The sequence below is a fragment of the Acartia tonsa genome, chromosome 4 (assembly GCF_053477335.1).
Source record: "Acartia tonsa isolate MP-2025a chromosome 4, ASM5347733v1, whole genome shotgun sequence".
NCBI lineage: Eukaryota > Metazoa > Arthropoda > Copepoda > Calanoida > Acartiidae > Acartia > Acartia tonsa.
In genome coordinates this window covers 46769815-46786970 of record NC_137263.1, presented here as the reverse complement: position 1 = coordinate 46786970, position 17156 = coordinate 46769815, and the positions used below count along the sequence as shown (strand labels likewise).

General features: G+C 36.7%; 1 protein-coding gene across 1 annotated transcript; it reads right to left on the bottom strand.

Moving 5' to 3' along the window:
- Window positions 1-48: 48 nt before the first annotated feature.
- LOC145318341 (uncharacterized) lies at window positions 49-15604 on the bottom strand. Its single transcript, XM_080159640.1, has 6 exons — window positions 15518-15604; window positions 14559-14645; window positions 3174-3205; window positions 2085-2177; window positions 574-706; window positions 49-242 (listed from the first exon to the last, which is right to left on the bottom strand). Exons 1-6 carry the CDS (start codon window positions 15594-15596, stop codon window positions 163-165), a joined length of 504 nt encoding a protein of 167 aa, XP_080015766.1. The 5' UTR covers window positions 15597-15604; the 3' UTR covers window positions 49-162.
- Window positions 15605-17156: the final 1552 nt, after the last annotated feature.

Genomic DNA, 17156 nt, shown 5'->3' with positions numbered 1-17156 from the left:
ACAGTCAGATCTAGCATGGTGTACAGTCATATATAAATAGTTACCTTAGTATTGCCTGAATACAGTCAGATCTAGCATGGTGTACAGCCCAATATAGATAGTTACCTCAGTATTGTCTGAATACAGTCAGATCTAGCATGGTGTACAGTCCAATATAGATAGTTACCTTAGTATTGTCTGAATACAGTCAGATCTAGCATGGTGTACAGCCCAATGAAGACAATTTCTACCACTGTAATCAGCTACAACAAATATATATTCTCATAGCGAAAAGTTCTAGATACTATTCAGTGATCCCGAAACAACGTACCTGGCTAGTACATTTAGAAACTCCCTAAAATGTTATTTTAAGATGCCTATAATTTTTTTGTTATTAAAGCTGGAGGCTTGTGGCAGTCTTTCAGCAGTATTTCCTACAGGCTTCCTTAAAGAAACATGTTGAACCTGTAGCCTTTATAAAGACATATGATAAGTTTTAGAGATCAAGAAAAAGGCAGACTAGAGCAATTGTATAGAAGCCTAGCAACTAAAAAAACATATAATTAAAGTATATTGTCCAAAAAATTAACTCACTTATAGCTAAATTACAGTTGTACTTGATGAGGGTGTGTAAACAATCCAGATTGTTCCCAATGATGGCATACATGGCAGGTGTCCTACCAAACTTGTCTGGAATATCTGGCTCTCCAGATTCTTCTACTAATATCTAATATCAAATATAAAATTATTTTTGGCCTATTTAACCTTTGTCATATATTTATTTATTTATCATTTGCCTTTACAAAAAGTTTTCCGAAATAAAAAAATAAAAGATAATTTTTTTTGTTACCTAATTTTTTTAATACGGAAAAATTATTTTTTAACTTTTGCAATTTTTAAAAAAATTTTGATAAAGTTTTATTAAATTTATTGTTTCCCACATTCCCAGCTAGAAACGTCGTAAGGAAACTCGCATCCGATATGTAGTATTTTATCGCGAAAATCTTATTTACGATTTTATGGCAAAAATTGAAAAAAATCGCTAGGGATTAATTCGATTTTGTAGTAAAAATCGCGGCAACCACGATTTGCCTAAGAAATCGTAAACAATAGCATTTTATGTGTGTCAACACACACTTACAAACAGACACACAACCAACTTAGAATCAAAATCATTGTGTGATAAATATAGTTTATAAAATTGCCGCTAGGTATTCCCATTACTTTATGTAGACAATTTGAATTTTTTTTGTTATCAACCAAAATAAATTCAAAACTGGTATGACATAATATCATAATGTGTTAATGATCTATTATTAAAAAAAAATAAATTGTTGAAAGCATTTTCATTTTAAACAACAATAAAAGTACAAAAATGTCTTAATGGTACTTAAAATAACCAATATTCAGTAAAACACTACTTCCTCTATAATCTTATTGTAATGGTAAGAGATGCAATATCACCCTTTACAATTATTGAGTACACAATATTCACGTAGAGATTGCGACCCTTTCTCTCTCTCTCTCTCTCTCTCTCTCTCTGTATGAAATGTACTAATTTTGATTATTATGAAATTGATTGGATTATGGACCTGTTCCTTACATTAAACTACACGATGTTAAATATTTTTTAAATGTATTTTTTATTCACGATTTAAGCACAATATCGCTTACGAACCTTACGATATCGCTTACGAGTTCGTAGGTGTATCGCGCAGCTCTAAGTACCTTTTCGACCATTTATCGTAACATATCGTCGATGTGCATTGGACGACTATTTAGCGATATCGTAAGAACTCGTGCTCGATTGCTACACGATATCGTGCGCTATAGTAGCGCGATAGTGACGCTACTTTCTGGCTGGGTTACTACCATTGACGTCATAACTTTGGAATGAATCAATTTTCAAAACTTTTCACTGTTTAGTTTATAAATAACTATAAAGGGGGTAATTTTTTTCGCATATTTTCTGTAAAGTTGTGTGTTAGCGTTTAGTCAAGTCCACTTGTTAAGAACAGTGTGACTTAATAAGCGCATTTGACTAAACGGTTATATACAACCTAACAGAAAATACGAAAAAAATTACCCCTTTTATTGTTACTTACCCTTTCAATAGTAGCTTTATCCCCTGATATAGCTGCAGCATGGAGTTCTGAAAATGGAACACCAGCACTTGGAAACCTTGTTCTCATATTTGTCTAGAATGTAATTAACATAGACAGTAGAACGATGTCTGTCTGTCTGAAGCTGAAGATCTCGGTAACCGCTGAACTGATTTTGCGCTATTTTAAGAGTTTCTAACCACCACCCTTTTATAAATATAGAAAAAAAAATTTTTGTGAAATAAACTAGAAAAGCTAAGAATACGCAGGGAGGGATAGAACAATTATGAGTAATTATTCTACTGCCCTTTTTTCCCAAACAAAGAATTTGGATTATATTTTTTTTATCGCCCATTGTCCTAACTAAGTATTGCTTTTAAATACAATCTACCTATATATTTGGATTATTTAAACTTAGTACGAAAAAAAGGAATAAAATTCTAGATTAGGCCAGTTAAATTATTTTTAAATATTAATAAAACAATTATTACACTTTTGATTTATTTTTGCATTGTCAAATTAATGGATAGTACTAGCGAATTTACATATTTTGCATTTAATATAGAACCTTTTTTTAAGTTTTTTAAAAATTTAAATGTAAATAAAAATGTAACTAACTATGTTAAATTCATTATTCTTTATTTTAATCTTGGATTGGTGATAAATCAATGAAAGATAAATTAATACACAACCAAAACTTCTTCTAAGAATTAGTAGGAAAATTTTCAATAAATAATATTTCTGAAATTCTCAAATTTATCATCAAAATTCTCCAAAGCGAGAGGAAATAGGAAAGATCGTAATATGTACTTATTTAAAAGTAGCAGGATTATCTATATGTCTGTCTGTTTGTTACAAAGGATTTCACTAACCGCTGAACCAATATAGTTCTACTTTACAATGTAGCTTCTTATAGACCCGGGATTACAATAAATATTTTGGGGGAGGGTACCACCACCCGCCCAAGAATTATCGTTCCTATAAAAAAGATAACCACCAATTAAATAATTACTTTTCTTTTTAAAACTAAAATTTAAAGTACATAAAAAATGAGAAAGTTAATTTTAACTTAATAAACAATTTGTAAATTACCTGATTCATAGAAATTGTGCTTATTCCACTAAAGATGGATAAAACATGGATAAACAAAATTATAATCTAACTAATGTTTTACTCGATTAGCAACTACATTTATTTTTGTTTTAATAATAGCCTAAAACCTCCTCCATTGCATATATACTTAATTTCATCAAATATGAAGGACGTTCTTTCCCGTCCTTTACTATTTCTTGCTGGACACAGACACACAAACACAACACACAAAATACAACTTATTATTTACTAGCGGCTGCGCCCGTAGCATCTAGGGTCTCTATATGAAGATGATTGAAGTCCCTCCACAGATTATGACGTCATACGATAAAATAACCAATGAGAGGCCAGCATAAATTTTACCATTGGTCAATTGCAGTGTATACTGGCCTCTCATTGGCTATTCTATCTTATGACGTCATAATCTGTGGAGGGACATCTTCCTATATATTCTCAGGGATATGAAAGGGTAGAAAAATGGGGTATACTCCTTTTCACGACATCCCTCCATATGGAGCGATGATTTTAATTGATCGCCTCTTATGACATGGGGCGATGTAATGGCTCGTTGAAAGGGGCGATTTAATAGCCCCATATAACAAGAGGCGATGTTATGACTCCTTGAAAGGAGCGATTTAATAGCCCCTTGCCCTAAGAGGCGATTAAATGATCCTTTATCGCTCCTATATCGCCCCTTCTAAAGAGGAGATGATATGTCCTCTAATCCCAAGGGGCTATTTAATTAAATATCGCCTTTTCATGGCCCCTTCACTATTATATATATCTTAGTCCCTTGATGGCCCCTACATCGCTCCTACATCGCCCCTTCATTGCTCCTCCATCGCTCCTTCTCCAAATTTATATTACATTGTACTTTGATGGCCCCTACATCGCCCCTCCATCGCTCCTACATCGCCCCTCCATCACTCCTACATCGCCCCTTCATCGCTCCTTCTTCAAATTTATATTACATTGTACTGTGATGGCCCCTACATCGCTCCTACATCGCTCCTACATCGCTCCTTCATCGCTCCTACATTGCCCCTTCATCGCTCCTTCTCCAAATTTATATTACATTGCAACTTGATGGCCCCTACATCGCTGCTACATCGCTCCTTCATCGCTCCTACATCGCTCCTTCATCGCTCCTTCTCCAAATTTATATTAAATTGTACTGTGATGGCCCCTACATCGCTCCTACATCGCCCCTACATCACTCCTACATCGCCCCTTCATCGCTCCTTCTCCAAATTTATATTACATTGCAACTTGATGGCCCCTACATCGCTGCTACATCGCTGCTACATCGCTCCTTCATCGCTCCTTCTCCAAATTTATATTACATTGCAACTTGATGGCCCCTACATCGCTCCTCCATCGCTCCTACATCGCTCCTCCATCGCCCCTTCATTGCTCCTTCTCCAAATTTATATTACATTGCAACTTGATGGCCCCTACATTGCTGCTACATCGCACCTTCATCGCTGCTACATCGCACCTTCATCGCTGCTACATCGCACCTTCATCGCTCCTACATCGCCCCTTCATCGCTCCTTCTCCAAATCTATATTAAATTGTACTGTGATGGCCCCTACATTGCTCCTACATCGCTCCTTCATCGCTCCTCCATCGCCCCTTCATCGCTCCTTCTCCAAATTTATATTACATTGCAACTTGATGGCCCCTACATCGCTGCTACATCGCTCCTTCATCGCTCCTACATCGCCCCTTCATCGCTCCTTCTCCAAATTTATATTAAATTGTACTGTGATGGCCCCTACATTGCTCCTACATCGCTCCTTCATCGCTCCTACATCGCCCCTTCATCGCTCCTTCTCCAAATTTATATTACATTGCAACTTGATGGCCCCTACATCGCTCCTACATCGCTCCTCCATCGCCCCTTCATCGCTCCTTCTCCAAATTGATATTACATTGCAACTTGATGGCCCCTACATCGCTCCTACATTGCTCCTACATCGCTCCTTCTCCAAATTTATATAACATTGCAACTTGATGGCCCCTACATCGCTGCTACATCGCTCTTCCATCGCTCCTACATCGCCCCTTCATCGCTCCTTCCACAAATTTATATTACATTGTACTTTGATGGCCCCTACATCTCTCCTCCATCGCTCCTCCATCGCCCCATTGCCCCTTAATAGCCCCTTACCTTAATTTATATAAAAAAGCCCCTACATAGCCTCTCCATCGCCTCTTAATAGCTCCTTACCTTAATTTATATAACATAGCCCCTACATAGCCTCTCCATCGCCCCTTAATAGCCCCTTACCTTAATTTATATAACAAAGCCCCTACATAGCCTCTCCATCGCCCCTAATAGCCCCTTACCTTTATTTATATAACAAAGCTCCTACATAGCCTCTCCATCGCCCCTTAATAGTCCCTTACCTTAATTTATATAACATAGCCCCTACATAGCCTCTCCATCGCCCCTTAAAAGCCCATTACCTTAATTTATATAACATAGCCCCTACATAGCATCTCCATCGCCCCTTACCTTAATTTATATAACATAGCCCCTACATAGCCTCTCCATCGCCCCTTAATAGCTCCTTACCTTAATTTATATAACATAGCCCCTACATAGCCTCTCCATCGCCCCTTAATAGCCCCTTACCTTAATTTATATAACATAGCCTCTACATAGCCTCTCCATCGCCCCTTAATAGCCCCTTACCTTAATTTATATAACATAGCCCTACATAGCCTCTCCATCGCCCCTTAATAGCCCCTTACCTTATTTATATAGCAAAGCCCCTACATAGCCTCTCCATCGCCCCTTAATAGCCTATTACCTTAATTTATATAATCATTACCTTAATATATATAACATAGCCCCTACATAGCCTCTCCATCGCCCCTAAATAGCCCCTTACCCTAATTTATATAACATAGCCCCTACATAGCCTCTCCATCGCCCCTTAATAGCCTCTTACCTTAATTTATATAACATAGGCCCTACAAAGCATCTTCATCGCCCTTTACCTTAATTTATATAACATAAGCCCTTTATGGCTCCTGTACAGCCTCTGTAATTGTATTGCCCCTTCATTATAGAAGGTAGGGCATTAAGGTAAGGAAGGAATGTGACCCTCTTCAGTTTTAAATTTAAGTTTTAAAAGGATGACAAGGATGACAACATTTATAAAAGCAAAGCTCTGAAACGGTAGAAAAAAGTTTAATGAACATTAATAATGTAGAGTGTCAGAACGGAATAGTCAGAACATAAATTTAAAATTCGAAACAAAATTGTAAGTAAATTTATTGAGAAATTGCTTACATGCAGGAAAATGCTTAAGGACGTACTCACATTTTTTGGACTTGATTATAGATACGATTCGCTTATAACATTCTATTTTGTTGTCCTAGGAATCAGTATCCCAGAAATCAGATTAATCGGATAATTTTGATACATAAAAATTTGTTGTAAGTTAATAATTAGTATGCTTAAAATGGACGTACGGATATTCTGATAATGATTATAGACTTTCTAAATCGTACCTTTCTACTACAGGAATCACATGCCTAAATTAACGAAAATAGCTAACCGTTACGGACGTACGGACTGATCCTTAATATAGAAAAGCTTTGCTTTTAAAAAGTTAAAAAGATTTTTTGAGGGGATGGGGTAATATTTGTCTTTGGGTGAATTTTCTGGGAGGGTGGAGATACCCTACCTTGAAATAATTATAAACCCTCTATGAACTTAAAAGAAGCTTCACTGTAAAGGAGAACCATATAGGTTCAGCGGTTAGCTTTTCTACAGACAAAAAAAGATTACTACTTTATATAATAGGTTATGAAAAAGGAAAAAAAAGCAAGATAACAAGGATAACAACATTCACAAAAGCAAAGCTCTAAAATCAGGAGGTCAAACATAAATTTTGTTAAAATTAGCGTAAATCTATAATACAAAGTAGAATGATGTCTGTCCATCCGTCTGTCTGTCTGTCAGTCCCTTAAGATCTCGGTAGCCACTGAACCGATTATATTCTACTATTCAGGGAATATACCTACTGGTCCTGTGGTGGTTTTAGGCTATTTTCTTGGGGGGTGGGATACCCCCAACCCCCCCAAAAACAAAAAAATCCCCCCCCATTTTTTTTTGAATGGGACAATGGTATTATACAAAAAAATGGACGTACATACCTTCTAGTAATGAATATAATATTGTACCCAACTGTTATAGAAATCATTCTGCAAAGTTTGAAATCGATAGGATATTTATAACATGTCTAAATTAAAGAAAATGTCGTCTAACCGTTTGGACGTACGGACAAACCAATTCTTACTATAGAAAAGTTTCGCATTTAAAAAGGAGAATTATAATGAAAATATAATGAATTAATAAAATAAATATAAATAATATAATAACATAATGAAATAAAGAAAAAAAATAAACTAAGAGAATGAAATTTTTTAGTTAAATAGAATATTGAATAAGGATCATATAATGAACAAACAGACAAAGTAAGTTATAGAGCAGACTTTAAGAGAATATGCTATTACTCAAAGATTATCACGAAACCTAAGTCTTTTGAAGCATAATTGAGAGACAGACAAAATAATTTATAGACTGGATATACATATGTATGTCATGGGAATATTCACTAAAAATCTCAACAGTCTATCTTTAACAATAGCAGAGAAAACCACATGCTTAACTTAATGAGAAGAGCAATGACGAAAGGACTAACCCTAATTGTAGAAAAGTTTCTCTTTTAACAAAAAAAGTATTTTTTTTTGGTCTGAAGCTTAAAAATTTCATAAACTGACTAAATTCTCCATTTTAGGGAAGCTTCACATAGGTCATGGGATAGTTTTTTGCTTTTTCATTTTCAGATTTAAGCCCCTAATTGGTTAAGGCTATTTTTCTGCCTCCTTACATTAAAAAGAGCGCAGCTGCAAGTGAATAAGAAAAGAGAAATATAAAAGAAGAATACATATTGGACAAACCTAGGAATGGGACAATCGTCGGAGTGGACATTGCTTATGTAAAACGCAGGAGTGTCTTTTATTTTATTTATAAGATAAAAATCTTTCAAAACAAAAAAAAAATCTTGAATATCTTTTCTCACAGACTGAAATTTTAAAATCAGTCTGACAGTTTTCCAAAGTAGGTAAGTTCTATCGAAAGGCAAAGGTTTGAAACAGATAGAACATTTCATTAAACTAAAACATATTTTTTTCTCACATTGTTTACAACTGTCAAATATGTTTTTTTTATATGCCTAACCCCTGCAGGGGGCTTATTTGTATATTTATATCTTAACCTAACCTAACCTGTGTAGAAATAACTAAACAAATGTTGTTGAAACCTAATTTTTAAGATATTATAGACACTTCTGCGTTTTACTTATATAATGTCCACTCCGACATTTGTCCGAAATATCCTGCGTTTGTCCACGTTAGTAAGGCTTTCTGTTCTGAAACTTAAGATCTCAATAACTACTAAACAGATTGGGCTTTCTATTTCAGGTAAGCTTAATATTTGTCTTGTAATGGCTTTAGGCTATTTTATTTTAAGTCGAGGGATGGTTTTAGGCTATTCTATTTTAAGTCCTGGGAAGGTTTTAGGCTTTTATTCATTCCCCTTTGAATACAGAGCCAATAGATGCTGGGGGCGTAGCCGCTAGTCGATATACAAAGTTTTTTTTGTCTGCAGCAAAGGATCTCGTTTGCTGCTAAACCGATATGATGTATGTCTGTCTGTCTATACAGTAGGATCTTGCTAACCGCTGAGTCCTGAGATGATTTTAAGATAGTTTATTTTTTTTCCTTATAATAAAATAACAGGATATTTGTCCATAAAAAGCGAAGCAATATCTTAATTTTTGTTGTTGGAACTGTTATTCAGTTGATTATACCAAGGATCAATGGCCGATAAATTTTTATCCATCCCTAATAACGATACACAAAATTGCAACACTACAACCAAAATATGACAAAAGTCCCCAAAGTTTTGAGCCAACGAATGAGAAAACTTCATTATAAAACTTTGGAGACTATTGTAAAAATTGCCTAATGTTTCCTTTCTCCCTGAGATTATACAGACTATCCTTAAACTAATATTTACATTAAAGTAACAGGATGTTTATCAGTATCAACTGAACCGATATGCTTCTCCTTTACATTGAAGCTTATATTACTCGCAGGAAAAGTTTTCATTTTGGGGAGGGGACCAACACTTTCAGCCCCCGGAAGGTATCACTTCCCTTAAATTCTTAACCTTCCCCCTCCCCCCCCCCTCTCCACCACATCTATTCATTAAAGTACTCCTAGGGTCATCTATGGGATTAGCCGTTAGTGACTTAAAAATAATTCAAGTGCAATGATATATTTACCAAATTAATACGATAATTTTGTATACATTTTTTATGAAAAAAAATTATTTTGCCAAAGGCAGCCAAAAAATAAGCAGCAAATATTTCAAAAATGCTCTGATAATCAGAGATCTACAGGGATAAGACGATTGTCGATAAAATGATATATATACATATATACAGTGTGTTTTTTATGAGAACTTTTTTGAAAGCAATTTTACCTTACTTATAGTTATCAGAATTTAATGATTAATGGCTTATTCTCTTCTTTTTTTATAACCTTTAATAGAAAAGCAAAAAATATTTCAGTTTTTATTCAAAAAGTACAGTAAATTAAAAAATTTAAAACTTAGGTGTCAACATCTAAAAATGGTTTTAGTGCATTTTTCTTATAATCTACCTTTGCAAGAATGGCTGCAAAACGCTTCAAAGTTGAGATATAGAGCTAAAAATTTATATAGATACTATTTGTGACATGTACTAGAACATTTTGAAATTTGAAGGCCATATCTCAACCAGGGAGGGAATACTGGCCCCCCAATGTACTCCCTCCATTCTTGGAAAGGGTAGAAGATTTGAGCATAAGAAAAATGCGCTAAAACCATTTCTCGTATTCATTTGAATTTGGTTCTCATCCATATGAAAAAACTATGTCTAGCATCGTATTATATCCAGCTTTCTACGAATATAGATATGTACAATCATAAGATTAAACCCAGTTTTTTTAGCCGGTGCCTTCGGCACCTCGGGGCTAAAAAAACTAGTTTTAATCTCATAATTGTACTTTCTATATCCGCGGAAAGCCGTTTATAATACGATGCGAGAAATAACTATTTTAGATGTTGACACCCATGTTTTGAAATTTTGAATTTACTGTACTTTTTAAATAAAAACTGAAATATTTTTTTGCTTTTCTGTTAATGGTTATAAAAAACGAAGAGAATAAGCCATTAATCATTAAATTCTGATAACTATAAGTAGGGTAAAATTGCTTTCAAAAATGTTCTCATAAAAAAAAACACTGTATATATATGTATGTTTATATATTAATTATTCCCATTGATGATTCACAAAATTACCCCTTCTTTAGTTTAGAATTAGTGGTTGAAACATTTAGACACTCAACTTAATGAACTAAACAATCACAAAACAATAAAAAGTCCCCAAGGTTGTTAATCTAACGAATAAGAAAACGGTATTATAAAACTTTGGAGACTAGACAGCACTCTTGGATAAGCCAACTTATAACACTTTGGGAACTATCCCAATCCTCCCAGGCGAAATGACAATGAGATTTTTTGGTAAATTTGTGGCAAACTTTATTCTTAATAAATTAGCACTTGCCAAAATTATACTAGAGAGATATTTCATTGAAGAATAAATCTTTTTTTTTGCCCAAACTTTTCGTCAGCCAATAATAACAGATAAGTTAAACATTGTAAAAATAATATAGTAACTTAACTCGAGTTGTCAACGGCAGAAATTAGGTCCTGAAATGGTTTTAGGCCTGGAAAGGTTTATAACAATTTTATCTGTATTTCTTAAAATAAATTAACAGAATCTTTGTCTGTATGTATGAATGTCTGTCTGTACCGATGGATCTTGCTAACCGCTTAACCAATATGGTTCTTCTTTACAGTGAAGATTCCTATAGGTCCTGAGATCGTTCTCCTTAATAGGGTAGCTTCTCATAGGTCCTGGGGAGGTTAATAACTATTTTATTTTAATCCTTATAATAAAGTAACAGGATCTTTGTCTGTATGTATGTGTGTCTGTACCTTGCTAACCACTAAACCGACATGGTTCTCCTTTACAGTGAAGCTTCCTATGGGTAATGAGATGGCTTTAGGCCATTTTATTTTTAATTCTTATAAAAAGTAACAGGATCATTGTCTGTATGTATCAAAGAAGATCGCTAACTGCAGAACCGATATGGTTCTCCTTTATAGGGTAGCTTCCAATAGATCCTGGGAAGGTGTATAACTGTTTTGAAGGAGGATATAAGGGGCTATTAAGGGGCGATGGAGAGGCTATGTTATATAAATTAAGGTAAGGGGCTTTTAAGTGGCGATGGAGGGCTATTAAGGGGCGATGGAGAGGCTATGTTATATAAATTAAGGTAAGGAGCTATTAAGGGGCGATGGAGAGGCTATGTAGCGGCTATGTTATATAAATTGGCTATTAAGGGGCGATGGAGAGGCTATATAGGGGCTATTCTATATAAATTAAGGTAAAGGACTATTAAGGGGCGATGGAGAGGCTATGTAGGGGCTATTTTATATAAATTAAGGTAAGGGGCTATTAAGGGGCGATGGAGAGGCTATTTAGGGGCTATGTTATATAAATTCGGGTAAGGGGCTATTAAGGGGCGATGGGGAGGCTATGTAGGAGCTATGTTATATAATTAAGGTAAGGGGATATTAAGGGGCAATGGAGAGGCTATGTAGGGGCTATGTTACATAATTAAGGTAAGAGGGTATTATGGGGCGATGGAGAGGCTATGTAGGAGCTTTGTTATATAGATTAAGGTAAGGGGCTATTAAGGGGCGATGGAGAGGCTTTGTAGGGGCTATGTTATATAGATTAGGGTAAGGGGCTATTAAGGGGCGATGGAGAGGCTATATAGGGGCTATGTTATATAAATTAAGGTAAGAGGCTATTAAGGGGCGATTGAGAGGCTATGTAGGGGCTATGTTATATAAATTAAGGTAAGGGGCTATTAAGGGGCGATGGAGAAGCTATATAGGGGCTATGTTATATAAATTAAGGTAAGAGGCTATTAAGGGGCGATTGAGAGGCTATGTAGGGGCTATGTTATATAAATTAAGGTAAGGGGCTATTAAGGGGCGATAGAGAGGCTATATAGGAGCTTTGTTATATAAATTTAGGTAAGGGGCTATTAAGGGGCGATGGAGAGGCTATGTAGGGGCAATGTTATATAATTAAATTAAGTGGCTATTAAGGGGCGATAGAGAGGCCATATAGGAGCTTTGTTATATAAATTAAGGTAAGGGGCTATTAAGGGGCGATGGAGGAGCGATGTAGGGGCCATCAAGTTGCAATATAATATAAATTTGGAGAAGGAGCAATGAAGGGGCGATGTAGGAGCGATGAAGAAGCGATGGAGGAGCGATGTAGGAGCGATGTAGGGGCCATCAAGTTGCAATGTAATATAAATTTGGAGAAGGAGCGATGAAGGGGCGATGTAGGAGCGATGAAGGAGCGATGTAGGAGCGATGTAGGGGCCATCACAGTACAATTTAATATAAATTTGGAGAAGGAGCGATGAAGGGGCGATGTAGGAGCGATGAAGGAGCGATGTAGCAGCGATGTAGGGGCCATCAAGTTGCAATGTAATATAAATTTGGAGAAGGAGCGATGAAGGGGCGATGTAGGAGCGATGAAGGAGCGATGTAGGAGCGATGTAGGGGCCATCACAGTACAATTTAATATAAATTTGGAGAAGGAGCGATGGAGGAGCGATGTAGGAGCGATGGAGGGGCGATGTAGGAGTGATGGAGGGGCGATGTAGGGGCCATCAAAGTACAATGTAATATAAATTTGGAGAAGGAGCGATGAAGGAGCGATGAAGGGGCGATGTAGGAGCGATGAAGGAGCGATGTAGGAGCGATGTAGGGGCCATCACAGTACAATTTAATATAAATTTGGAGAAGGAGCGATGAAGGAGCGATGGAGGGGCGATGTAGGAGCGATGGAGGGGCGATGTAGGGGCCATCAAAGTACAATGTAATATAAATTTGGAGAAGGAGCGTTGAAGGAGCGATGGAGGGGCGATGTAGGGGCCATCAAAGTACAATGTAATATAAATTTGGAGAAGGAGCGATGAAGGGGCGATGTAGGAGCGATGAAGGAGCAATGTAGGAGCAATGTAGGGGCCATCACAGTACAATTTAATATAAATTTGGAGAAGGAGTGATTAAGGAGCGATGTAGGAGCGATGGAGGGGCGATGTAGGAGCGATGAAGGAGCGATGTAGGAGCAATGGAGGGGCGATGGGGGAGCGATGAAGGAGCGATGTAGCAGCAATGTAGGGGCCATCAAGTTGCAATGTAATATAAATTTGGAGAAGGAGCGATGAAGGGGCGATGTAGGAGCGATGAAGGAGCGATGTAGGAGCGATGTAGGGGCCATCACAGTACAATTTAATATAAATTTGGAGAAGGAGTGATGAAGGAGCGATGTAGGAGCGATGGAGGGGCGATGTAGGAGCGATGAAGGAGCGATGAAGGAGCGATGTAGGAGTGATGTAGGGGCCATCACAGTACAATTTAATATAAATTTGGAGAAGGAGCGATGAAGGAGCAATGTAGGAGCGATGAAGGGGCGATGTAGGAGCGATGTAGGGGCCATCAAAGTACAATGTAATATAAATTTGGAGAAGGGGCGATGGAGGAGCGATGTAGGGGCCATCAAAGTACAATGTAATATAAATTTGGAGAAGGGGCGATGGAGGAGCGATGTAGGGGCCATCAAGTGGGTTGTTATATAAATTAAGGAGGGGCGATGGAGAGGCTATAAAGGAGCCATCATGGGGCTATAGCATAGCCTCTTATCATAAGAGGCGATATGAACGCCCCTTTAAAGGAGCTATTAAGAGGCCATGAAGGAGCTATAGCATAGCCTCTTATCATAAGGGGCGATATGAACGCTCCTTAAAAGGGGCTTTCACATCGCTCCATATGATGAGAGGCTATGCTATAGCTCCTTGAAGGAGCTATAGAAAATCATCGCTCCATATGGAGGGATGTCGTGAAAAGGAGTATACCCGAAAAATGACCTAAAACCATACCTGGACTTATTGATCAAAAGAAAACTATCTCAGGACTATTAGAAGCTTCACTGTAAAGGAGAATCACATCGGTTCTGCGGTTAGCGAGATCCTTCGCTACAGAAAAAAAGCTAACTACTTGATATAATAGGATTAATAACATATAGTATAAGATTTATGCAATGATAATTGACGAATTTAATGGGTAAAAAATATTGTAACTTATTAAACATGTTTTTCCTTCCCTAATCCAAGCTCCAGCAAATGTTTGATTAATAAAATTATGATTTGTCCCGCTACTTTGCATTTCATCATCTTCAAACTCCAATTCTGAGCCTAGAAAAAGTTAGATACAACTGATAATCACAAAAATTGTACATTGACGTTATGTGTTCGAAATCATACAATTACAACAAAAATTCTAATATGGTTCTCCTGGTTCTGTATGACATACTGGTGTAGCTATACTGACTGGTCTACCTGAATCCTCCTGGTCCTGTATGAAATGCTGATGTAGCTATACTGACTGGTCTACCTGAATCCTATTGGTCCTGTATGACATACTTGTGCAGCTATACTGACTGGTCTACCTGAATCCTCCTGGTCCTGTATGACATACTTGTGCAGCTATACTGACTGGTCTACCTGAATCCTCCTGGTCCTGTATAACATACTAATGTAGCTATACTGACTGGTCTGCATAATTCCTCCTGGTCCTGTATGACATGCTGGTGTAGTTATACTGACTGGTCTACCTGAATCCTCCTGGTCCTGTATGACATGCTAGTGTAGCTATACTGACTGGTCTACCTGAATCCTCCTGGTCCTGTATGACATGCTGGTGTAGCTATACTGACTGGTCTACCTGAATCCTCCGGGTCCTGTATGACATGCTGGTGTAGCTATACTAACTGGTCTACCTGAATCATCCTGGTCCTGTATTATATGCTGGTGTAGCTATACTGACTGGTCTACCTGAATTCTCCTGGTCCTGTATATAACTGGTCTACCTTAATCCTCCTAGTCCTGTATGACATGCTTGTGTAGTTATACTGACTGGTCTACCTAAATCCTCCTGGTCCTGTATGACTGGTCTACCTGAATCCTCCTAGTCCTGTATGACATGCTTGTGTAGCTATACTGACTGGTCTACCTGAATCCTCCTGGTCTTGTATGTCATGCTGGTGTAGCTATACTGACTGGTCTACCTGAATCCTCCTGGTCCTGTATGACATGCTGGTGACCCTCAGTATCCTCAAGTCTCAACTGTGGCAAAGATCTTCTCATTTTTATGCAATACTAAAACAGATATTGAATTAGAAAAAATAGTAATAATACGGACTAGAAGGCAGTTTAAACACGCACTATAATTAGGGGAATCTGCACTAGAAAAATCAGAACTCTATCCTTTATAACCCCTGAGAAAATGCTATTATTGCTAACTTATTCGGTCAGACAGGCTACCAGTCAGACGGGACTGACCTCAGTCATGAAACAGATGCTTCTTGGTCAAGAAAATCTTCACAAATGTGTAAATTATATTTTTTCATCAAAATATTTTTTTCTTCTTTTATGGGGTACTATTTTGTAGGACGGACAACAGAGCAGCTTAATGTGCCTAAAAAATGACGTCATACAATAAAAACTACCAAGGATAGGCCAGTTTACATTTTACATTTGGTCAATTAAATTTGGTAATCTGTATTGCATGACGTCATTTATAATAGCACTATAAGCTGCTTCCTGACAAAAATCTAGATGTCTCGCGATTCCACTCAAAACTTTCTCACAGACATATTTGCATTTGGAATAAAAGAGTAGATTTGATACTAAAAAGAAATATTTCCAAGGATCTAAAGGGATAAGACAATGGCCGATTAATTGATGTACATCCACAATGATGACAAACAAAATTCCCTCTTCTGTGGATTACAATTATTAATTGAAACGTTTGGACACTCAACTTGATACATCAACCAATCAAAATTCATTAAAAGTCCCTAAAGTTGTTCAGTCAACAAATAAGAAAACGTTATTAGGAAACTGTCGGGACTAGTGTAATAAACAGCCCCTTGTCCCCTTGGTTCCTGAATATTTTATCCTATTTTTAAAGTATTAAGCATTTTTGTCTGAAGCGAAGGATCTCGCTAAGTGAAGCCTCTTATAGGCTCTCAGATGGTTTTAGGCTATTTATTTTTTAAAAAATAAGTCTGGGTATGGTTTTAGGCTATTTTTCTGCCATTCGAATATAGAGCCCCTAGATGCTAGGGGCGCAGCCGCTAGTATAATATAATACATTCGCTCATTAATTGGTTAAATAATAACAAATATTATTCACATAATTATAATTGTGTCACAATGTGTCAAACAACTTTCTTTTCTATTAAAAGCAATATTTACTTTTTTATATTTACAAATGTTGACATTTTTTAGCGGAAAGGGCAGTGTATAATCCCATAGCAACCCTTGAAAGTAAAAAAGGAGACAATGGCTGTTAAGCAAGGAAAAGAGCGTTTAAGAGGCGGGAAAGAAACAAAGAGTATCCAAAAAAAATTTCAAGGGGGGGGGGGTTTACTTTTAAAATAATGAGTATATTCCAATGATAAGGGAGGAGTAAAAGCCAATATTTATTCAGAATTATTAAGCAGGGCATATTTGGCAGGGATCTACAGGGATAAGACAAAGGCCGATAAATTGTTGTGCATCCCCAATTATGATACACTAAATTATACCCTTCTAGATATTATAATATTGGCTGAAAAGTTTGGACACTCAACTTAATAAACCAACCAATCGAAATTCAATTTTAGCCTCCAAAGTTGTTAAGCTAACGAATAAAATTTTGGG

Bases quoted from the DNA above. Each gene is read 5' to 3' on its own strand.
- LOC145318341 (XM_080159640.1), bottom strand. From the start codon at position 15,596: ATGAGAAGATCTTTGCCACAGTTGAGACTTGAGGATACTGAGGGTCAC. The intron at 14,646-15,517 runs GTAGACCAGTCA...AACTTTTTCTAG, and splicing joins ACAGGACCAGGAGGATTCAG to GCTCAGAATTGGAGTTTGAA. The intron at 2,178-3,173 runs GTAATTTACAAA...ATTACATTCTAG, and splicing joins GCACAATTTCTATGAATCAG to ACAAATATGAGAACAAGGTT.